The 25,552-nt window shown below is 37.5% G+C and overlaps 1 protein-coding gene across 25 annotated transcripts in view; it reads right to left on the bottom strand.

The window, feature by feature from the left end:
* LOC119796432 (formin-binding protein 1) overlaps positions 1-25,552 on the bottom strand; it is a 71,311-nt gene that overhangs the window by 13,376 nt on the left and 32,383 nt on the right. For 13 of the 25 annotated variants that reach the window (XM_038304975.1, XM_038304974.1, XM_038304961.1 and 10 more), the window contains exons 5-10: positions 19,253-19,315; positions 17,875-17,979; positions 13,243-13,371; positions 12,850-12,996; positions 8,592-8,780; positions 6,463-6,651 (exon numbers count right to left, since the gene is read on the bottom strand). In XM_038304975.1, the coding sequence (XP_038160903.1) occupies positions 6,463-6,651; positions 8,592-8,780; positions 12,850-12,996; positions 13,243-13,371; positions 17,875-17,979; positions 19,253-19,315 (822 nt within the window). The remainder of the gene's footprint in view (positions 1-6,462; positions 6,652-8,591; positions 8,781-12,849; positions 12,997-13,242; positions 13,372-17,874; positions 17,980-19,252; positions 19,316-25,552) is intronic. The other 12 variants (XM_038304970.1, XM_038304976.1, XM_038304972.1 and 9 more) reach the window with 2 other exon arrangements.

The raw sequence follows: 25,552 nt of genomic DNA, 5'->3' as shown, positions 1-25,552 counted from the left end.
CTGACCCAAACTGCTATCTTCGCATGAAAGGAGACAGATTCAGAAAAATCCTTCTAGTTGCGAGGCTATCATCAACTGGAAGAGATGGAAACACCAAATTCACTGTTTACTTCAAAATGAGTTCAGCATCAACATGGAGTTAAAAGGTGCAGATAAAGAAGGAACGCTATGCTTTTAAATCCCATTAAGCTAAATGGAAACTGTTTCAAATGTAAAAAAAATATTTTTTATGGTTAATAAAGACAATGTCTACATTTCCAGTTAATATTTTGGCCAAAGTAAAGAAAGAAAGACAAAGCTAAGAACACAGCACCTGCTAACAAGCATGGTGGTGGCAGCATGATGCTGAGGGTCTGCTTCCCTGTCACTGGTACTAGTACTGGTAAATTTTTTAAACAGGATTTAATGACGTCAGAGGATTAACTCAAATTCCTAAACTTTCTCTTAATCCACACTTCGAAGATTGAAGCTTGGAGAGAAGCCTGTTGATGGCATGTTTGTTCAACATCTTACTTGGCGACTTTTATCCAAAATCTAGTCCTCATCTATCAATCTATTGAAGCCTGTATGTGTAATTTCCACATTGTGAATTAAAGAAAATGCAGTCATGTTTTTGAACTACACAGAAAAAAATAAGAAAAGAAAAGATGGCCTCATTGGAAATGGAAATTTGTAGTTCTTTGGCAGTTATCAGCCTTACTTCTTACAGACCTACAATATGCCTCGATTGTTTATAGGTGGCATAGATTTGCTGAATGTTGCCAAAAGATGATAAAACGTATTAAATCTTAAAACTTTACTTAGGTTATCGTGCTATCGTAGGAGCTACAACTATAAGCAATGAGTGACCAATCGAAATTTGCATGTAGTGCTGGTTTATCTTAAATACAGACACAGATAAACAGGTAAATCAGGTTTTTTTATAGACAGAAAGCAAGTATGGGAGACAGGCACACAGAAAGCCCAGGAAGGGTGAATTATTGGCACTGCAGGCTGACACCGATCCAAAGTGTGACTAACACCTTGTCCAAACATGCACCTCCACAGGACGTTTATTTAACAAGCATTTATGATTCCTGAGCAGCATGGCAGTAGCCACGCATCCTCACATCCACATTCTCCTGCATCTCGGATGCTTGAGACACTTTGTGAATTGAGCCCTTTTGCACATGGAGAGCAGGGGTGGGGGGGAGCCCTGAGACGGCTGCGGGACACTGTGAAAACCTCAAGCCGATAACATGTGATGAGGGATGAGATCACCATCTTCTCCGATCATTCCTCTCCATCCTGACACGTGACACAGCCATGGGATGAACACGGAGCCAGACACAGACACTAGCCTCCTTTGTGAGGTTGTTTCGCCTCATTAATCAGGACCAACAGCATCCTCACATCACAAATAAAGAGGCTACTGCCTGCCTTTAAAACAAGCCTTACTAATCACTCATTCACTCTTTGCTGCAAACACATATAAAAGTGCTGTGATACTCACTGTCTCCTTGCACAAACTCACACACACACACTTACAACATATTGTCTTGCTTCGAAAGCATATGTGGGTTGACCCAGAGTCCTCTTCATAAGCTCTTTGTGATAAATGAGCGAACGCGGGGACTGCTGCTGTGGTGGCAGTCAGAGAAAGTAGAGCTTAAAGTCAGGAAAACAAGATCTTACACTGTCTGCTGCCTTATTAGATGGCTCCTAAAAAACAGACACCTGCGCTTCCTGTTCCAACAGCAACACGCATGCAGTGACAACGAATAGATAGCTTAATATGCAACAAACAGAGGCTCTCCTGCAGGGGGTTCACGTCTTTCCACTGTGCACAACTATCCACCTCCACAGGCACTTTAATCAGTGTAATACTGTGTTCTCCTTGCAGGAAGCAGGCAGAGAAACATAACAGCTCTAATAGATTTTTTATATAAGCTTAAAACATTGAATGATACTGGAAGTAGGTCTTTAATTTTCTCTTACAAAGGTTTCTTTGGAATAACCAAAATTCATGAAAATAAAAGAAAATAACTTATTTGATATAAACAGTCAGACAAATGTGACACGTATAAGATAGCAAAAGAGATGGATGGATTGACAAATGATAATTAACATTTAGGTAATGTTCGGCATGGATCTACACCCTCTCATCATTAAGCTAATCTAATTAGCGATATCAAATCCATATAATCAAATCAGATACAAAATATGATTTACATGGCTGCCTTCTGTTAATCTTTAGTGAGGAACTGACTTTCAAAGAGGAAACAGAAATTTGCAGAGTCTTGTTCTCATTTTGTCACATTGGAGCCACACACCTTGTGTTTAAGTTTTTTGTCAGAGGAAGAAAAATGAGCAGAAAAGGATTTTCTTAGAAACTTCTAACAATAAATTTGACCTGTATTTGTATTCAGTTCCTCTAAATGAGCCTCACAAGCAGAATATTTAATAGTTATTCAAGCATTGGCTTCTTCAAGAGTCTGTTAATGAAACTCATCAATTCACCTGCCTAAACACAGCATTACTGTCTGCAGGGTGAGCTGCACCCAATCACAAAAGTTTTTCCATATCATTCAACCCTTAGAGAACGTTTAAGATGGCGACTCTGACTTTTAGGGCTTTAATTAGTCAAGCATCGTTACACATCTCAGAACTTTTATATCTGTATGTCCCTGGCAGGTCCTGTAGTTATGTAAAATTTTCTTTGACATATCTAGTTTGATGTACTGTTGTATAACGTCTTTAGTTTTTTCAGTGCAGCCTTAAATGTAGAGGTGCACCGATCCAGTTTTTATTCTGATCCAAACCAATACCGATACCTGGGAGGAAAGTATCGGCCGAAAGCGATCTAATTCAACTGTTGAATGGATGAACCATATATCTTGACATGTGGGTAAAGACTTTAGCCTTGACATAAATATTGTAATAAGGGTAACAAATGTACACAGATATAAATATACTTTATGTAAAATGCACTGGATTGTATCTCTGACATCCTTATCAAATCCCTGACATCCGATCCAGATATCAGATCAGTGCATCTCTGTTTAACTGGTGTTATATAAATTCTGATTTAGCTAAATCTCTTCCTCAGAAGCTCCCTACATAAAACACAAATCATTTCTTTGGAAGTTATCTAAGCAATAAATGGTATTTAATTACAGTTATGAGTGGTAGAATCATTCTGTAGGAGTGATTTATTAAGATACATAAATTCTGATCGCTTTCAGCAAAGAAACTCTATTAAAGGTTGCAATCTGGGTAAAGGTTCGCCTATGGTTCCAGAGTAGCTAACCAGAGTCATTATTATAATATGCAAATGTGCAAAATGAAAGTCGCGCGACATGGATGCAATAAATATGGAAATTAGGAAATGATTTGGCTTGTTTGAAGGACTGTTACCAAATAAAAACCTGTTATAGATTTTAGTAATTGAGGGAAGCTCTAGAAGCACTGGGAAACAAAAAAAAGGAGGAAAAAGTGGATGAATTAAAGCTGTTATGCTGTTTTTACAATTTTATTATTTTTGCAATTATCATTTTGGAAAGGAAACTTTGAATCCTGACTGAATTTATATAAAATTCTATGGGAAGGCTTTAAAAATTTGTGTCATGGGTAATTTTATTCCACCTAACAAAGATTTGTTTTTAACAAAACTGGCAAAACATTGAATCTTTATAGTATGAGACAAATGGGTAAAGTCAGCAAGGGTATTACTCAAATAAACCCAAATTCATACAAATGAGGGCAATTATTAATTTACAGGTACTTTACAATAATCCACTGTGTGCTGGTTTATTATGAAAACGTTCAGAAAATAAACCAGTTTTTGACTTAAGGTGACAAAACGTAAAACAAGTTGTATTGGTCTTTTGCATGTTAATGTAGGTGATTCTTCTAATAGCAGCAAACAGGAAGTGTGCTGAAATGTGTAGCTATTAAGAAATATTAGCACAGTCTGCAGCTGAAATCTATAAGGCTACTGGTGTCCTTCAAAGGCTTGTTTAAAGACTTCTTAAAGCATTTTTATGCAAATACTTCCCCAAATAGAAGTTCTTTGAAAAGTAAAAATGTCTCAGTTCTGCTTCGGTCTACATTTAGAAAAAGATAAATGCCACTAAATGAGAAACTTCTTTCCTTCAGTTTCACTCCACGACACGCTTCAGCCTGCTACGACATATAAAACACAGGTTAAACTCCAATATCTCTAAGGTGCCTAACAGTTTGAAGCATATGCATGTGATATGTCTCTGATCCGTTTTTAAATCTTTCTTCTCAAGAGACTGTTGCAGCCCTTCCGCTTTAAGAACAAAAAAAAAATTTGCGCTTCCTGCTGTATATGTCCAGAGTATGAAAAACGACACACTTCCCTGTTCTCTGCGTTCCCCATCATCATTTCCTCCTCAATATTACACTCTAACGGGGCTGTTTCTATCTTCTTCTGTGTTTGCACCAAGTTAATTTTTTTTTACAGTGGGTAAATGCTGCCCTTTTGAAATCATTGAACACAAAATAAAACTCGACAATTGTTTGCCCGGAAGGAACATAGCTAGTGACCGCCTGTTCCTGAGGTCAGGGAGAGCTGGATATGGGAGGGGGGGTACTGGCAGTAACGTAAGCTGTGACCTTCCCCAGTGACTGTCACCCAGCATCTCCATTACAACCCATACTGGGACTGTAGAACAGGAACTGGCGCTGACATAAAGCAGGACACAGGGCTGGTGCTGATAAAACCACCCACCGCACAGAGTTTTTTAACCCCCCCTGTCCATTTTCCATCACTTGACTCTTATCTTGAGCTTGTAATCCCTTTCTTTGTGCTTTCTCTACCGTATCACATGCATCAAAAACAAAAACAGTGACAGTATGGCTCCAGTATAGACTGCAGGGGGAGGAGCATACAGGGGGACTACTGCAGTCTCCATGCTACTGCCTGGAACTGGTGGCGTTTTGCATATTTCTGGGCAAGGGAGGAGGGGATAGGTGAGTGGGTCTGTCATTGTGAGCACGGTTAATATGGAAAGTAAAGGGGACAAAATGAAGAGACTGCTGGTGAGTCAGATGAGAGACGTGGAGTCATAAATATGCACCACAGAAGCACGCAAGTGAAGCAGAAAAGCTGAGCACTGCATGACAGAAGCTGACAGGCCTGCTAGATCGACTGTCTCAGTTAATTACTGGGTTTTAATATTCACTCAAAAGTGTTTTTTAAATAAAGATAACATGCAGGACTGACAGATTTAATATTGGCAGAAAAAAGCTGCAGCAGTTTGCAAATGTGTTCAAACCCTTTGAACTTTTTCCCAGTTTAACTGGCAGAACTCTAAACCACGACATGATACATTTTATGTTTTATCTATTTCAGACCAACACAGGGTTTAATAGACATAAAGGATATATCTATAGCTGTCATTGTATCGGTAATATGCAGCTGCTCAATGTGATTCGGTGCCTTTTTGTACGATGACACCATGGAGATGGCGTTAGCTAAGTGTGACATTTTGTCTGATCTGATATTTTAGATTAGCAGTTCTTCTGGAATTGTCTTTAAAATCATGTTTGTCAAATTTAAAGGAGAAGAAAATTTAAACAGAGCCCTTTTAAACTCTTTTCAAACCGTTTCTCACTTGGGTGGTCGCAAGAGTTTGACTTGTGCATGTGGGCAAGTTTTAACACACGTTTTAACATTAATGAGTCAGATTTCCGGGTGATGACTCCTTTAAGTTTGACTCTGCACGAAGGTCAATAAGTTCCACTTTTTATCTATATGTCTGCGGTGTCCCCTGGTTAGTAGGGTGTACTTCTTGCTACTCTGCATGGAAGAACCTGACCTGTTGCTCTAATTAATTCTTCCTTGGATCGGCTTCTCTTTTTGCCATCCCAGTTGTTTCATACATGCCACACCTCAGAGAACCTTCCCAATACTCGCCCTGATCTATCTATTGTGTTATTTGATGCTGAGGATGCTGTATCTTCAGTACACTGCAAAAAAAAGAGCTAGAAATAAGTACAAATTTTGTAAATTAAGTGTATTTAGCTTTAATTCGATCAGGTCAATAAGAGGATTTGCCAATAGGAATACTTGATTTATTGAAATTTCAATATTTTGCAGTGTAATGTTCTCTACCAAATGAAACCTTTACAGAACTGCTGGATTCATCATAGGATTGCAATAACACACTTTTTAAAAGTCTTTTAGATTCTTTTTTATTCTGACATGTCTTCAGAATAACCTGTAACAGAACAGAATAATAATTCTTGGTCTGTTACAAAAAAATCAAATGAAGCAGAGGTTCAAAGGTTTTGAACATTGTGCAATGTGTAGTTAATGATGATCGTTTTTAGGCTTCAGGCCTTTTTTGAAAGACAAAGGCTTCTTCATGCAGTGCTGCAGGTGCAGAGCTCAGGTACAGGTGCTGGACACACACTCATATACACATGCACAAAGCTTGCTGGACACGCACTTACCCCTCGCCTCAGGCTCCGGAGGCAGTGCATTTTGGGTTTGGAGGCCATGAAGTCGTTGAGGCGGTGGGAGAGGGGCTCCTTGTGCTGCTTGGGAGACTGGGGGTCGTTGGGAACAGCAGAGGGTGAGGGCAGGGTTGAGGCTGGGGGGGCAGGTGGGGGCTGACGGGGGGACGTTAACAGGGACATAAGCTACCAGTGTGAGAGGGAGCCGATTTGGAAAGGAGGGAGGAAGAAAAACATGGAAGAAAAAGAAGGGGGCAGGAATCCAACCAAAAATGACAAAGGAGGAAAAGGAGGAGGGAACACAAAACGAAATAAATAAGCCTCCTACGAATATTAAAAAATGAAACACACAACAGAAAAAGCCAAACAGAACATAAGACAACCAAAGGAATGCCAAACCTAGTGTATGAGTGCTTATGATGTCGAAACAAAAAAACGGTTAACATATGAAAGAAAAGACAGTTAAAAAGAACAAAACCACCAGCGTGAGCTTAGGGTACAAAATGTGTTAAAGCAAGCAGCTGCAACGAAGCAAAAAGCACATGCTGGATTCCATTTTAGAGATCCAACTCCACTCTTTTGTTCAATCTAGAGGATTAATTCACCTCATCCCAAAGGAAATCTGTCACTGAATATCAGGTCATCAGCACACTGTGCCAGTTACCTACAGTACTTCTATCTTAAAACCTCAGAACGCAACGTCTGGCTCTGATGGGAGACAATGAGGCAGAGACAAGAGTTCTCAACACAACAGTGCACATGCAAAGACAAATTATTTAGACAGGCCATTTACTGTATTTCTAATAAATAAGAGCAAACTACAGATCAGTTGAGTGTGTGTTACTCCTGCAGCGTTTGAATTAGTAATGCACAGAAAATTAATTTGGCGAACTGAAAAAGCTGATTGCTAAGAGCTGACTGAAATGTATGCTTACAGGCTAAAAACACTGACATGATTACATGAAGTCTGATGGAGAACAAACACAAGTTATTTAATAGAAAATTGTATTTTTTATTAGAGGAATCTTGGGGCATTCATTTATGCTGCTACTCAAAGAGAGACCAATACTTTCAGTGGATAACAGGAAGGCTGAGAATATTACAGAAAACCTCTGGTCTTCTAATCCTATAGAGCCTTAATTTCTATCATAAATACTGGATTTACTGTTGAAATTATTATGTGTTTAGCAAACTGTCGATTTAAGATAATCCACATTCTCTATTGATCACATAGAGCTTCCACTTACTGATGCTAACCACGATCATTATCTCTCTAATGCACATTGTGTGATATCACTTCTGCTTTTAAAATAAATAGTTAATGTCAAGCTCAGAAAACAAATGAACCCTTGTTGTTATTTCATCTAAAGATGAATCAAAATCCCCTACGTCCATATTTAGCAGTTCTATGCTTTACAAAAACTGGACATTCACCTAAAAAACTCCAACTGCTGCATCAATAGTAACATAGTAACTAAATTTGTCTTTTTTTGTTAGCAATGTATTTGTCCCCTTGACATTATTTTCCTCTCTCAAATACACAATAACTCACTTACAGGCTTAAATAATTCAATTTCAATAGTGCTCCCAGCCCACCAGACAGCCAAAGGTCAGTTTTAGAGTTCATAAACCGGAACCTGAGAAAAGCTGCTTGAAACTGAAGACCAGTCAGTGAAAACAAATAAAAAGGTTAAAAGGAGTGAGTTACTTCGGATCAGACAGCGAGTTATCATCTGCCAGTTGAATCCGCCCATTCAGCCAAGATAGAAATCCATTAGAATGTGTTATAAAAAGGGAGGCCCCAACATCAGTGAGGGAGATTGCGTGGGAGGAGAAAACGGGTGGCAAATAATAACAACCAAAATGGCAACAGTAACAAAGAACTACAAAACAAAATTTCAAGAGCTACAAAAATACTAAACGAAGATTAAAAAAAGCTGTAATTAAATAATAGACTTGTCAAATCAGAATATTCTAGTGTAATTTAACAACTATGAGATTCCTCTAGTGATCTATCTTACAAAATGCCTCTAAAAGAGCAGGGTGACCTGCATCAGATGCTAATTAAAACGGATGAGGCTCTGATTGTGACCGTAGCTCACATCAGGTGTTTATCTGTGCATTACCTTGTTCTTCTTAATGAAAGGCCACAGTTTGGGCTTGCTCTTGCTTGAAGACTTCTCTTTGCCCTCTTTGGAGTTAGACAGACTGTTTTCAGATACCGTCCTCTTCATGGCCTGACTGTAGTCTTCAAACTCCACATCGCCTGGGGGCTCGAAGCCCGACTTATAGGCCTCTACCACCTGCTTGGAGTCCTGGTGGGACAAAGCGGAGGGAAAAGACAATGGAAGTTAGATATGTGGCAAGATTTTCAGTCATCCAGGTCATGGTCAAGCTTGAAACACTTCAGTCTAGGCAACTGGATGCAAAGTTTTCTAGAAGACATATCGCCTTTCATCCAAGAGGCGTCTTCAGTTCTAACTAGTGGTGGAGAGCACTGAGAGTAATAGGTCTAACAAAGAATTAGGGGGGCAAAAGGTGGCTTTGATACCTGCCACTGGATTGGCCAAGGAGGTAAGGTGGGGCGTGTTTAAAAACAATGTCCAGAAGATGTTTAGAAAAGAATATCAGAATTCAGATATTTCCACAGCAATCCACATTATTTTTAATGAATTGCATTTTAGACACTGCAAAAACGATCTAGAAATAGGTAAAAAAAATATATCTTAAATTCAGTGCATTTAGCCTAAATTTGAGCAGGTAAATAAGATTATTTGCCATTATATTTTTACTTCTTGAAATAAGATAATTATATAAAATGCACTTGAACTAAGATGATGCAGTTGTTGTCTCACTTTTCTCCTCAATTCAAGAAAAAATTTACTTATTTTAAGAAAAAATTACTAATTGAGATTTCATTTTTTTGCAGTGGATAATGTGACTTGTGTCAAATGTTTCTGGTATCCTTCCACAGACTTCTTCCAATGTTATTTCTTTAAACAAACTCTCTATAGGGTTCAGATTGAGGCTTATTCAATGGCTCCTCCAACACATTTAGTCTGTTGCTTCTAGCCAGTTTATAATTGCTTTTTAACTATTTGAGTGAATTTTTTTTTTATATAGTGCAGCTTTGCAAAAGTTTTAAATTAGTGGTTTCGGATGCTGCTTCATGAATAACTAATGGTATTTCCTCATAAAGTCCTCTATCTGTGAAGTGAGCCATCCCCTGATGCTTGATGCCAGCTTTTCCCTTCTTCAAATTTACAGGTATTTATCACAGCTGGAAAACTTAAGTGTATGTTTCATCAGACCACAGGGAATGACCCCGGTAAAAATCTGGCTTTTTATGTTTCGCTTTTTGGAGCGTCGGATTCTTCTTTTTTTTATCTTAAACTCATTCTGCACCAAAACATGTTTATTTCTGAGAAACAAAGTCCATTGTTTCCCTGTATGGTATGATGGCTGGACATTCCCACGGTGTTTATAGACACTGTTCAACGTAGAACCTTCAGGGCAAACATAGTTCAGAGCAAACCTGAACCAGGTCCACATTTCTCTTCCTGATGTTTTCCTTAATTTTCATGATTTTCATTTACCAATAAAAAAAACGTGTTTGAAGTGTTGCACATCCAGAGAATTGCTTCCATTTAACTTAAATAACATGAATGAACCTATCAGAAGCTTATAAAGCCATGACATCATCATCTAGGGTTTCCCATATATTCAAAAGGCATAGTATCCACTGTAAATGTAAACTTCTATATTTGAAGAGAAATAATGAATCTCTTTTAAAAAATGTATTTTTCAGATAAAAACAGAAGGAAGACCATTAATGGGAGCGCAGGAAGAAGCTCATCCATCAGCTGCAGCCAACAATCTGAGCTGATAAGAAAGTCTGCTTTGAGTTCAACAGGATCAAGGTTAGAAAATCTGCCATCTCCATATACAGTATGACAGAAGAATAAGAGCGGAGCGGAGAAGAGACAGACAGAGGAAGAGGCATGTGATAAGTCATCCCCAGCCGTTGTTTACTTTAGCAGAGCAGTTCCAGGCTGGAGTCGTCGGCCTCCAGCTAAGTCATGCATGTCACTCGCAACACACACACACACACACACACACACACACACCACGGGATCTATGGGGACAGCCATTTTTATTTATATATTTCTTTTATAATACACCAGGCAACTAGTATACGACATCTTAATTTATCATGGGCTTCTTTTTCTTTTCAGCCTTCCCTTTTAGCATCCAAGTAATAAAGGCACATAAACAGTAACAGAACTGCAGCCAACAACTGTGTGTGAGCTTTAGAGACGTAGATATAGAGCCAGAACTCTTAAACTATTTTTATGAGATTTTGCCAAAAGTGTCTCCATTTACAGTGACTCAGTGATAGTTTGTCTATTTGTGTTGAAAATAGTCTTATCGTCATGAATTCTAATGTGATGCTATAATGCTTTATATTTAACATGACATTTTTTTCTATTTCAAGACTTATCTGATCTTATCTTATATCTGAAGGATATAAGTATAAGTAGTCATCGACAGGACAATTTTTAACCTGAACAAATATTCTTGAAGAGCAGAAATATTTAGCCTCATTTAAATAACATTAACAGTTCATTTTTAGACCTTTCAGATCCTTTTGTCTCAAAAAATCTGCATCAGCATGAAAACTAGGAAAGATTCCTTGTTAGGATAAATATATATTTTCTCTAAGATATTGCTAAAATATCTGGCAAGAGAGTTTAGTAATACGTAGGTTTATTTCTACATATTATTATTCAGAGACTCCTCTGATTGATTGTGTTTGGTTAAAGGTGTGACGTCCAGCAGAACCCTTCTAGCCTATTGGGCACAGCAACAAATAGTGCCTGCCTACCAAAGTTTGGTTTTAACCAATCATGGAGACACATGAAATAGTAGCAGAAATCATAAGGAACCCCAACTTCTGCTTTTATGCTCTTGTTGTTCCTCTTTCAAAGAGGAAATCTTGGATTCTGACAGATGTGAAAGCAGCAGCTACATGTGGGTCCTCATCTGCTGCCATGTTTATTTTGATCTGGCACCTTTTACTAACGTCACAGCTGTATGTCCCGCCTGAAACCACAATACTGCAACGTGATTGGTCGGTCTAGAAAGGTTAAAGTGGAAGAAGGACAAGATGTATTGTAGTGTGTTTATGAATGTACAAATACCATGAGAATTCAGTTAGCTAGCAAAGTTATTAAAATTTGTATTAATATATCTACTTACCAGTATCAATCAAGTTAATTTATTTGATTGAATAATTACAATGCCCAGTCCTCATGGCTGTTATAGAAAAATAACATGCATATCCAATGCCTCTGTGTATTTCCAACTTTTTCTTTAAAGAAACTTTAAGAAAGTTCCCAAGTCTTACCACAAACAAATCTATACTGTCTGTTTCATAGCGCTATCCGCTGCATCTAAAATACTGACTAAGGTTAATTCTGCTCAGAAAACCCAACTTCAAAAACAATTTTTAAGAAGGAGACTTTTTCTCTGAAAATTGAAAGTAGCATTTAGATTTCGTTGAAAACATCCATGATTGTAGTTTCCCTTTATACTTCTGTTATAACATTGATCCCCACCTCTAGATATTTGGAGTAGATCTGTTGCTACTCCAATAGTCTTTTTGGATATTTGAGCCGATGTAACGAGTAAATTACTCCACTGTGACATCAATAAAGTCAGTCAGTCAATCAATCAATCAATCAATCAATCAATCAATCAATCAATTAATTCTACAGGTAAAACTATTTTCAGAGCTGATCAACAGTTTAGAAACACATTCTTGATCTTAACTTTATTGCCTTCAGTATGAAAATCAGCTCCTTCTTTACACAAGTAATGGAGAATAAGGGCTTTGTTTAAAAGTTTGTGTTCATAGAAGAATCCCTGTGACATCATCGGGGACTTTTCTTTTTCAGTTCTTGGAAAGCGTCGCCTAAAGTCATAGATGATGTTCCTACATGTATGGTATGTCTGCAGACATCAATTAATAATAACTTTCTCTGTATAATCCGAGGTGACCATTTGGCACAGACCCTGAGTATGTTTTGAACACACACTCAATATTTGGACCCTTAATATAAAAGAAGTCCCGCACAAACATTAAATATGGATTTTTGCTTGAAAAACCACAAAGATCCCCTTTAAATCCCAAAAGCACCTAGTGAAGTTTTTATTTTATTCTAAAACATCCCCCAAAATCCCAATTCTACCTTCACAGTTCTTGTTTTAGTGATGCCTTAACACACAGTGAGTGGACTGTAAACTGACAGCCTTGGTTAAGTGAGAGATGTTTCAAATAATGGTGGTAATTGTGTGCACATACAGGTGATGCTGTATACTCACAGTCTTGGGCTCGATGGATTCCGCCGCTGTAGTCATGCCGTCCAAACACTTCCCTACTATGGGCAGCACTTGGCGGTCCACCTCTGCGAACGTCTTCATGCACACTCCTATTCTCTCAATCCTTTTCTCTTCCATGTCTTGAAGTTTCTGCATTCATAATCATACATGAAAACTCACATAAATATTACTTGAGGTTCACAACAGACAACAGGTTATAAAAATCATGCATTGATTTCTCATTTTTAAGGTAAAAAATAAACTTGACCTCACAAGAACAATGCATGTTCCTAGCAGCTAATCTTGAGATGAGTGGGTGCCAGCGGCTTTGATTGTATAAGGTGGTTTATGTTTGCATGTGAGGGCAGGGTTGTGCAGCCATCATGTCATATTTACCTGAAATATGTTGGGAATAATTGTGTAGTAATGGTCGTTCTGCTCCTGGTTGAACTTTTGCAGGTAGGCGGAGTATTCGTTCTTACTGTCAGTGGCCATCTGGTGCCTCATCTGAGCTTGCTGTCGCGCCTGAAGGAAAACAAATTTAAAAAGAAACACAGACATGAACATCTCAGAAGCATCTTTTCAATGTATACCCTGATAGACTTGGACATATGCATTACACACAGACAGACTGAAGTTAAACTATTCCTCTATTCATGAGCCTGAGCACTGACAAACACGTAAAAAAAGCAGCTCATGGACGACCAGAGACAGGTGCTAATCTGTGTCAGGAAGCAGCTACAGCCCTGATCAGATGTAGGCCAGAATAAATACGTAAATTAGAAAAATATCTGACACTGAGGGCAGAATAAAGAGGATTTAGATTTGACTGCTTGCCCTATGTGTCTATACCTACGGTTAGTAATGCTGATTATGTTAGGCTAGTTAAACGTGAGGGAAGCAGGCTGACCGTCAGAAAGGCAGCAGGAGCAGGCTATTACTGACCAACAGTGAGCAGATGGGGATGAGATAATCTCAGCTAGACTGTGTGCGGGTGTGTATGTGTGTGTACACGCTCCTAAGTAGTCATATCTGTTTCCTCTTTCCATCAGCACTGAAGCAGATCCACACATTAATAGTGACTGGTAGTCAGAGAGAGTCCACGGCAAAGAGTCAGCTTATAGAACTGGGATTGCAACCTCCACTGGTCTACTGAAAACATGCATTATGAATGGACAGAAGGAAAGCAAATAATCGATTTCTGCAGGGCTGCTGACAAAGTTTTATTATTGGGGAAAAAATGAAAGAAAAGTTCATAGGAATGACACTGTAATAACTACTTAGCAGTTTCTTTACAAATAAAGAATCTGACTTATTTTATTTTGAACCCCTGTATTGATATTTAGCAACTATCTAAGATTATTATGGAAACTATAAGGAAATTAAAGTCATATTAACATTTGACATGTTGGACTTCTTTTATAACTACTTAAATCAGCTGATTATGGTACATTGGCAAGACAACAGGAGGTCAAAATGTGGCAGGCTTAAAGTTGGTACAGGCCTGAATTCCTCATTTAATATCCAGGCACATCTTCTTCCATTTTGTGTCATTGTCCATGCTTAATTTGTGTTTGTACACCTCTCAAGGAAATAAGATATTTAAAAAACGGAGGGAATCATGTAGCGAAGCTATTATAATCACAGTGAAGTGAAATCCAGAGAATTGTACAAGTGAAGAAAAAAGTGAGTGGAAGGTTCCTCACTATATATGCAGGTGTGCCGAACTAGTAGGTGCATGCAAAGTTTGCAGGTTGTGCTTAACAACAACGTGAGTTTATGTTGTCGTCATGGTAACAAGGCAGGTAGCATAACCCTGAAAGAGGCTGCTGCAGCCACATCACATCCTGTTTTCTCTCCGGAAATGGCTTGCTTTGATCTACTTTGCCTCTGTGTGCAACATAGCGTTGAAGAATCAATTAATCCATCCATCCATCCATCCATCCATCCATCCATCCATCCATTTGACTTTGTTTTGTTTTGCACATATAAAAATGTTGCACATAAAGATGCTGAGTAGAGGACATTGTTTAAAGCCACTGGTCACAGTCAGACAGGACAGGACAGACCTGGTTTAAGCTGTGCAGCCCACGAGTCGAGACAGTGTGTCCGCCACAAACAAAGGTTCTCTCCTCACTTGACCTACCTTGTTGAAGCCTCGCTTCAAGGCGTGGCATAGATAAATACACAAACAAAAACAGAGGGATTGTTAACTGTTTCCAGCTAAACAACATGTTGCCATAGGTGCACTTCCTGAACCACAACACTTTTACTCACTATGGTCGACACAGCACATGTCTTTTTTTAGCCACAGAATTTGGGTTCTGGCAGTTCTTAAAACTTAAAAGTAATAAGGAGTCTAGTGGGATTGTTTATTTTGGTTTTAGATTTGGGTTGTTGGACTGGGTAAACAAATTCCAAAATAAGACACTTCCTTGTTTCTCCAATTCTGAACAAAACTTTGACTTTACAAACAGCGGATACCTAATACTAAATCAAATCACATCTAAAAAAAATATAAAATTCCATAAACCCAAACTATACATCTACAGCATTATTATTTCTAATAACAAAACATTAAGTAAAGAACGTAGAGGTTATGATTCTCCTATTAGTTTTATTGTGAACACAAACCTCAATATATTTTGATCAGGTAATATCTGTGAGATCCCCAGAAAGTATTAAATAAAAGTAAGATGAAGCGAAAACGACACTAGTTTACAAATTTTTCTCTAAAATGTGTATTACACATATGCGTTCTTATAATAAGTGAATACTTTGCAAAACCACCTTTCACTGCAATTGCTGTCTAAAAGCTTTTCACATGTAAATACTTAAAATCCTGGCCACATGTTTTGTTTACAAATTATCTGAAACTCAGATTCTTTGTCAGATTGGATAGAAAACGTCCGTGAACATCAGGTTTAAGTTGTTTGGAATTATGTCTTGACTTTAACTAGACATAATTAAAGTCACACTTGAACAAACTTTAATCTAAACAATTAACTTTAGCTCTGGCCTCAGGTTCACCTCCACATCACTTCCCCAGGTTTAACTTTATTCTTCCGCTACCCACAGCATGAATAAGCCAACATCGTGTTTCATCATGGCGTGTTAAGTTTCCAACTAAATATCCATTTGTGGGCTGGCAAATGAAGTTCTGGTGAACTCTGACCAAACAACCTTTTCATATATTTCTGATCCCTCCAAACATGATTAATGCTAAACAGCATAATGTTTTTAATTCATGTGTTTGTTACCCAGGTAAAGTGTTTTGTTACATCATAAAAAATTGTATTATTTTTTTTCTAGCTAACCTCTTTTTAAACTTTAGAATAACTTTCTCCCTATCCTCTCTCCTTTGAGCCTTGGTCTTCGTGCTTTTTGCTACTTAGATTCAATCATTCTCTGATTCCGTTTCCCTGTTAGGTGACTCCTAAAGCCAATTGGTTGCACCTGGTTTATTTAGTCGGAAGAGGATTCAATAAAAAAAAAATGGTTAGGTTTAAAAATCTGCATTAATGGCAAAAATAAATGGAACGCACTTGTTGGTTCAATTCATAAAATACTAATAAGATAAATTGATGGTTGGAGTGATAACAACCATATGTGGAATAAGTTCAACATACAGATATTTTAGCACAAAAATAAGCAAAAAATATGCAATTTATTCATTTTTATTTGCATAATTTAGTTTTTCTCTCCATTTCTGCACAACAATATAGTTACAAGCATATATGAGCTGAAACAGAAACTGTATCCTAAACTAGTCTATCTAAATAATGTTTCCCTTTGTAAAGATGTTTTATACAATATATGTATTTATATTGTAAAAAAAACTTAAGAATATAGTATTTTTTTAAGTCTTCACAATTATGTAATTTTTCATTTTTGTGTTATTTTTTATTTTTTATACACTCTTCTAAGGTCCACATTTATGTGACCATTTTTTCTATAATCTTTTTTCTGCTGTAAATACCAGAATTTCCCCATTGTGGGACAATAAAGGGATTTTCTATTCTTTTGTATTCTTTCTAAAACACATAAAAAAAGACGTGTTTCTTAGCAATGACAGCAACATTGTTTTACATTAATGCAAAACTAATTTAAGATTTTTTTTTTAGAGTGTGGTGGAAATTAAAGACAAGTGTGGTTAATAGATGAGCAGCTCAGATGGTAATTATAAATTAAATGATAAGTATATGAAAATACGTAGAAATCTGTTTCCTTTAACTGCTCTTTCCCTATATCCCTGCTGTGCTGCATCTCTCCAGAGGGGTTCATGGTTCTTCTAAATCCGTTGGTAGATGTTTGGCTGCATGTCTAGATTGTAAAAAGATTTCTTTCTTTCAAACGATATTTGCATAATAATCACGTCTGAACTGTGTCAACCCTGAGCTGTGCCTCAGCAGCTGATGGAAGCAGCCGGAGCACGTGCTGCTGACCCATGATGCCTTGCAGGCGTGGGAGATGTGTGGGTTATGGCCAGAGATTCTTGAGGGCTCTTTTAATTGGTCATGACAACAGGAAATGACATCATCTACAAGCCCATGGGGGCTGAGGGTTGGATGGTGGTCTGTGAGAACTTGATAAATGCTGAATGGCGGTTCATAAATTTTTTTGCTACATGTAGATTTTTATTTTATTTTTTTGCAATGAAAATAAAGAGACACAAGCGTGATGAATCACTAATTCACCTCGCCACACACAGGCATGGCATTAATGCGAAGGCTCATTCAGCCCTGCAGAGTGTCTGGGGGCTCCTCTGCAATGATAATGAGGACTGAGTTGTGCTACCAGCTTTGTTCAGCAGCAAATCTCTGCTGCTAAGACAATGCCAGCTTTGACACAGCCTCCCTGGCATCAGTCACACAGTCACTCAATCTTTATTTTTGATTCCTTTCAGGCTCAGCCGAATGACAAATTAGAGCCGGAAGCTAGAAATGGACTTAAAATGGGTCAAAGGAAAAAAAAAAAAGTGGAAGGTGGGAAAAGGGGTATAGAGGGAGCCGGCGGGATGACACATACCTTCTCCACATCGGCCTTAGTCACGTTAATGTCAGCATCCATCTTCTCAAAGTATTGCTGTGCTCTGTCTGCCTCTTTGCAGTCCCTCTCAAATCGTCTTTTACACTGAAAATATAACCAAATGAGATTGAGTGTTTGTTAACCGCCGCTAAAACCATAAAATATGACCTTTAAATAAGCATAAAAATGGACGTCATAACCTATATGTGTACGTCACAGATGCTTTATTTATTGTGTGCTGTGAAGGCTAATGTCTGCAGGCTGCAGAATAAACAAATATGCATGGTGGTCATTTGTGGAGAGAAAAAAACAAGCCTTTTCCAACCCACAATCCAACCCTCTGACCGAAACAATCACTGTTTGTAGGGCCAGTGTGCACTCTGAACTATGCCTCTCCGCCTTGCACACAATGCTATCATTGAGTGCAGAAGCAAGTTTGAGGAGGGTAAGGCAGTTATGCTTTTCTCCCCCTCGTCAAAGGGGCCAGGCAGAGATAAGTAGTGGTCTACAGGGATTTTTCTCCTGCAAAGTCTTTTATTTAAGTGAATACCAAAACCCAGTCCTTCTCTATTTGAGGCTTTTAGCAACTAATCCGCATTTACCATGAACACACTGCAAAAATGATCTAGAAATAAGAAAAAAATCTTAAGTATCTATTAAGTATATTTACTCTTAATTTGAGCAGGCAAATAAGATGATCTGCCAATGGAATGAGTATTTTTACTCTTAAAATAAGACAGTAAGATAATATGCACTTGAAATTAGACAATAAAATTTTTTTTCTTATTTTAAAAGTAAATAGTCTTGTTCCATTGGCAAAGTGTCTCACTTACCTCCTCAATTCAAGAACAAATACACTTGTTTTAAGAAAAAACTTATTGAGATTTCTATTTTTTTGCAGTGCAGATATTTTTTTTAGGTGTATGATTCCTACTTTAAAATTAGGACATTTACCTTGCTTTGTAAATAAATAATCTTGGTTTTAATGAAATAAAGAGCACATAATTTAGTTTTTAAAGCAGAATCAGAACAAGAGTTTATTGATGACATATGTCATCAATGTTGCAACATGTGTATTTTGGCCTGTAGTTTTTTTATTAGGGATAAACCGGATTTGATCCCAGATACGTATCATGTAGCAGCCTCTTTTAATCATCAGAGCTGGGTTTGGAATCCTCAAGATCTGTCTGGGACTTTATATCATCTGCAGCCTTTAAGTGCAGCTTAACATGTTGGTCTATACCAATAGTTTAAGTGGGGTTGTTTGAAAAGGATATATTGCAAAAAGCTTAGAATTTTAGAGAAAATGTTATATCTGTATTTATTTTAGACCGCTGGAATGTATGTCAGCTGGTAAAAATAGAAGCTTGGAACTTACCGATTCCAGCTGTTTCCACGAGCTTTCAATGTACTGCTGTGCTTTGCGTCCATCATGGAAATGCTGTGGGAGAAACCAAGGAAATGATGAATTTCATTGTTCCAATCCTGCACTCCAGGGATTTAAAGGCAGGTGAGTCTGACCTTGACACACTAAAATCTATTAATGGGAAACTGTGATAGGGGTTTCACAACAACAAGGCTAACTGCTATGAATCTTGAGCAGAATTAAAACACTGACATGCTTAAAACATTGAAGTTCAAGAGGAGGTTAAACAGTTAAGAACTGAAATGTCAAAGACAGCAATAATATTTGGTGAGGGAGAAGCGAAATGGGTAATGAAGCTTTAAAGTATTGTGTTTATGCAAAGCCTGATGCAAGGACTCTACTGTTAAACAACAGTTTGCTCTGTAGAGAAGCCATCAGTGCTTTAAATTCACAAAGATCATTACAAACCCAACAAAGGCTTAAACAAACTTCTTTTTCTTTTCCTTTTCCTCGGATGATCTAAAACATATATTCACATTACAAGGTCCAAGAGTCAGATTAAGATTTAAAAGAAAAATCTGCATTGCTCTACTCTACAGGAGGCTGTGAAATGCAACTACTTTTTTTTTCATACTTGCAAACAAGTCATATTCATGAATCTCATTTCAGTACAGGTGAGCAAACCGTTAGTTTCACCACAGAAATGCTGCTTTACAGGCTGAAACAGACAAACTGCACACTGGCTGGTTTTAAATGAAACTATTCTGATTGACTGATTGTTTTCTGTCATAAATCTCTATACCATGAAACCTTGGTAGTTTTATTCATATTCAATTCAATAAAAAAATTATTTATTAATCCCCCAATAGAAATTCTGTTTCGGTATGAGGGACGTGGAGTCCAGGGCTTTGCTGCCATCAGAGGTGCTGCCCTATTCAACATCATACACTATTGAAACACACTACTGGCTTATGCCTAAGGATAAATATATATAGTATAATTATATAAAATTTGAGTTTAATAAACTTAAATTAGGATTTTTTTTTAGATATAATTTCTCAACCGTTGCAATTTAGAGAAGGCTAAACATCTCTACAGTTTTATTCAACAGTGTGGTTAGTTTTTGTGGTTGAGAGAGAAATTTCTAGAACGCAAACATCAAACATCGGAAGAGAAACCAGCAACAGAAATGAAGGTCCCCCCCCCCCGTCTAAATTTCTTTTAATAATCCCGGTGATTCCCCCACCGGAGTTATCAAACTGTGAGTGAATTCAACTAACAAAAACTATTTCACCTTAAAAACTCTTTTGCCTCAGTCAAAGTTAGCATGAGCTGATTCTTTAACATTTTTAGATTATAATATTTTGTAGATTTTTTAATTTCTTTTCTAAAGGAGGATTGAATAACAAACTTTGAACTAATCGGAAAAAATAGCGGCTCTTGGTAAATGATAACTAGCACTCATCAGATAAGGATTAATGAAGATTGGAAGGATTTTAAATGTGTGCTAATTTTTAATAAGAGAGAATATGGGCTAAAATAAAACTTATTTTGGAAAATTAAAAGTATATTTTCAAACCAACATTTACATTGGTATTAAACATCTGTTTTAAACCATTCTTCAAAACATCTGTCTATGTGTCATTGAGCTATTGTTTTTCGGTGTTTCGGTTTATCAAATTACTGTAAAACAATTCAGTGTAGTCCACAGACACCCACTGGCCACTTTATTAGGTACAGCTGTCAATCCTGTTAGAACACAAATCAAATCATCCAATCACATGGCAGCAACACTCCCTATAACCATATGCTGTGTGTTTCTGTAGAAAACCTTTGTTTTGCTTTAGCTTTCTTGTCCTGAAGGGGAAAAAACACATCTCTAAAGTAGAAAAGAAGAAATCCAGACCACCAAAATGAAAAAAGCTATATATTTTTTTTCTATGATCAGTTTCTAAATCCTTCTAACATAATGTTTCCCTCTTGTTGAATTCCAAAATCCTACAGAGGCACTAGACTTTCTGGGATGTGTCCCTTGGTTACACATGCTGCCGGCCGGAGCTGAGCTGAATATCGATGCTTTTATTCAAAAAGACACTCAGGCCATTATAAAACACTCGGGGCTTGTGGTTGAGCCTAAGCAGGAAGTAATTACCATGTTCTGTCTTTGCACAGACAGACAGACAGTAACAGTGAGGTACAGGAGCCTAAAAGGTTCATCCTACCTGCTGAACACTGGACATGAGACAAGTTTGTGAGAAATGGTTTACCTCTAACAGTCATACTTCTCATTTCCCAAAGATTTTAGGGAAGCTGATTAAAAATGGGAAGTGCTCCTGTGTTTCAGAGGAAGTATTTAAGATTTACCAGAAACAAAACCTTTAGGTGTTATTAAAGTCCTGATAATCCAGTGCAAAATCCAGAAACAACGAAGAGAAAAACCAAAGACACCATTATATCTGCTTAACTAAAAATCTATAGGTGGGAAGTTAAATAAACTACGATGCTGCCTGACTTTAATAGTGATCACCACATGATCAAAACAAAACCAAATATGACCAACCCATCCCATCTATATGAGAAGCAGCCATTTCTTAGTAAACAAAACTCATCCAGATGTTCTGGGATATCGGCTCACTACATTCAGAGACTCCAGAAATAAACATGTCCGGTGGGGTTCACATCACGTGTGCATCCCTTCTGAAACAGCAAATGGCAGCTGGAATATCAGTCACTAACCTGACCCTGCTCCCCTTAGTTACCTGTAAGAGTCAAATTTCTCATTGCAGACATTTTGCTGTTTTGATGGATTAATGTTAATAAAAGAGAAGTTGAAAAGCATTACATAAGAGACAAACATTTTTAAAATGACTGAACACGCTTTCAAAAAAATGCTATTTTAACTGATCTAAATGTTGCCCCCAACTTCAATAAAGCCATTTAAGAGTCTTATGAAATAACCAACAAATTAAAAAAGCTGCCTGAAATAATACATGAACAGTAGGTAGATTTCTGTTGTCTATGGTGCTGAACTTTGTTTCTTATTAATGGATTTTACTCACAGCTACAATAAAGGAGCATTTAAGTGTGTTTTTAAACAAATCGGGACTGAATTTCATCATCCATTGTAGGGCTGCAACTAAAGATTTTGCAAATCGAATAATGTGTCAATTATTTTTTTTCAATTAATCAATTAATAATCAGATAGCCAAACGTTGCTTGGAGAATAATTAAAAAAAAATTAAACCACGTGAAACTAAAACTTTTACACCTGAGGATTTCTCTATAGAGCATAATGAATGACATTTTTTTTATCTTAAATGCAAAATATATATATAGTTTTTTTTTTACAATTTTGATATAGTAAGTACTGCTCTAAGTTGGTTGCTCTCTCAGGTAAAGGCATTTGGCTTTACAGTCTCTGTATTCCAGTTAGTGATTAATCGATTACTAAATTAGTTGATGATTATTTCAATAATTGATTAATCCGATTAACTGTTTCAACAATAGTCCAAGGTTTCAAATCTCAAATGCTCAGAATGTCAGGTCTAAAGTAAACATTTCCTTTTTTATACATGAAACAAAAAAAATGGCAACTTTAAAAAAAAAAAAAAAAATCTGTTAGTGTTATTAAGACAGCCTTAGATCTGGAGAGTTTTAAAATCATGATATCTGGTACCAATACTAACCAAACACTTACTGCTTGATTCCACATAATTTCTTTTTGTTATGTTTTTTGTTGTTGCTGCTATTTTTGCTCCTATTAAGAAGTTAAAGAGAAGAAGATGCTAACCCATTTCTAGTTCTTCATTCCTTTCCTGTTCTACAGGGATCTATAAACTTTGCAGCAGGCTTTATTCAAAACAAAACTGAATGTAGCAACATATTTTTTGCCATCTGACACATCTGAGAGAAAGGAAAGTGTTTTTTCTATGTAGCACACTTGCTGTTTTGGGTTCAGTGAACAAGTTAGTCAATCATTAACTGGACTTGCTTTATAAGAATTTCCACCTCCATTCAGAAACATGGACCTGCGTCCAATTATGTGGCTATTAAATCTGAACAATGTACCAAACTCAGCTTAAATTAAAATGTGAAAGTAGTCTCTATGTTAGGATGTAGAAAGAGCTTATTTTAGCCTTAGTTTCCTCTTAGCCTGCATGTACTATACATCTGTATCTAGGCCACAGAAAGTGGAGTAATAGTAGCTTATGGGAAAGTTGTATTTTTCTCTACTAATTGAAACTGTAAGAATTCAACTTCTTTCGTATCATTTTTCCATATTAGGTGCGTCTCAACCAAAAGCTTGTCTTTGAATAATCAGTACTGGAATCGTTTGCTTAAGAAAACTTCCTGATGATTCCTGATGCTGCTGTGGTTTCTATGTGCTAAATCAGCAGCACTTATAGTTTTACCCCACTAAACCAACACATCTTGATTGCCCTACTTTTAGAAAATGTGCAAAGTTAAATAGACCTCTTTGTGGCATATCCACTCTGGCAGTTTAAAAATCTGTCAGCTCTTCATGTTGAAATCTAAAGGGGAAAAGAGACTGCGCTGGCTGCTTCACCATCATGCCTATGTAAGGAAGCCCACCTATGTTTGGTACTTGAGAATTTATTTACAGAAATCAACTGAAGCAAAAGCCTTTTATTTTATAATGTTCAATGTTAAACAAGAATTTTATGACAGCCAAGTTCCACAGATAATTAACTGGAACCATAGTTAAGCTGAAAATAGTTTAAAAAGTTAAAAATGATAATAATAATAACATGATAATAACCTAGCTAATAGCCTGGCACAAAATTCAATTACTTTACATGAAATTATCATTATCAATGCTAGAAAAGTTTGTTTTAAAGATGAGAAATATTAGCTGAAGAAGATATAGCATATGTTTAAGGTCAGTTTGGACAATGTATAAATGTTACTGATAGAATATGTACAAGGCTGGGCATACACTGTACGACTTTTTGCCCTTTTTGGGCCGATTAGTGAGGATACGTGACAAGTCGTGGGAGAGTCTTTCTGCCTCATCATGCGTTGTGTAGTATACCGGGGTAAGGAGGGGCGATTGGCCTCTCACAACCAACTCCCGATCAGGAATCGTAGGGTTGGGAGTAAATCAAACATGTTTGAATTTCAATCAGCCCTGTTGAAGCAGAGCAACGAGCGTCTTTGAGCCGATTTACCAGAATCTCATGCACTGCGCATATGCAAACAAGGGACTTCTCCTTCTTTTCTACTTCTTCTCCCTCTTCCAGAGGGAGATATTAGCTGCCTCTTCCAGATTGATGAGTCTGACCAGCGCCATCTGTCAGCAGTGACGTGTGGTTTTTTTGGACATGCACTGTGAGCAGTTAGATCGCATCAGAGTGTCGGATCTTAGATTATAAGACTTTTAAACGATGCGGCTTCATCCTACACTCTGCACTGTAAATGGTAAATGGTAAATGGCCTGTACTTATATAGCGCCTTTATTCAAGTTAGGAGACTTGACCAAGGCGCTTTACACTACATTCATTCACCCATTCACACACACACTCACGCACTGATAGTGGCAAGCTACATTGTAGCCACAGCTGCCCTGGGGCTCACTGACAGAAGCGGGGCTGCCATACACTGGCGCCACCGGGCCCTCTGACCACCATCAGTAGACAATGCAGGTGAAGTGTCTTGCAGGTGAAGTGTCTTGCCCAAGGACACAACGACACTGAAAGTCGGAGTCGGGGCTTGAACCGTCAACCCTTCGATTTCAGGGCAAACTCCAACATCCAACGCCACTGTCGCTCTGTAGATGAATAAAACACATGAAAATATCGTACAGTGTATGCCCAGCCTAAGAGAGACATTATTTTTTGAGTTGGACTCTGTGACATTAGATAAATTGAGTCAGGTTGGTATTGGACAGGTAAAAGTCTAAATTTTGAAATCACATTATTAGAACCAGCAAGATGTGTCGGACGGGGAGGTCGTCCAAACTGTTCAAGGGTCTTTATCTGTCCTTATTAGAGAAGACAACTAAGCCACAGGAAGGTCAGCAGGATGCTGACTGAACACCTTAATATGATTCCTCAGCACAACAGTCCAATAGGACTTATATGCTCTTCATCCCATACTAACCTCACCACTTCTGCAATGGGATGCATGAGACCAGTAACCATTGCATTACAAAGAAAAACCATTATCGATTTAAGCTGTAAATCTACAACAGACTGAGCTATAAAGTTCTCTTTCATAAAATATTTCTCCATCTTAGCTCAAACCTAGCAAGCTTAGCAGGAGGTCAACTTTGTGAAACAATACAAAGGAGTA

The sequence above is a fragment of the Cyprinodon tularosa genome, unplaced genomic scaffold (assembly GCF_016077235.1).
Source record: "Cyprinodon tularosa strain WSP-4 unplaced genomic scaffold, ASM1607723v1 ctg55, whole genome shotgun sequence".
NCBI classification, from domain to species: domain Eukaryota; kingdom Metazoa; phylum Chordata; class Actinopteri; order Cyprinodontiformes; family Cyprinodontidae; genus Cyprinodon; species Cyprinodon tularosa.
The sequence above is the reverse complement of the archived record's forward strand: the minus strand, read 5'-3'. Positions and strand labels throughout refer to the sequence as shown.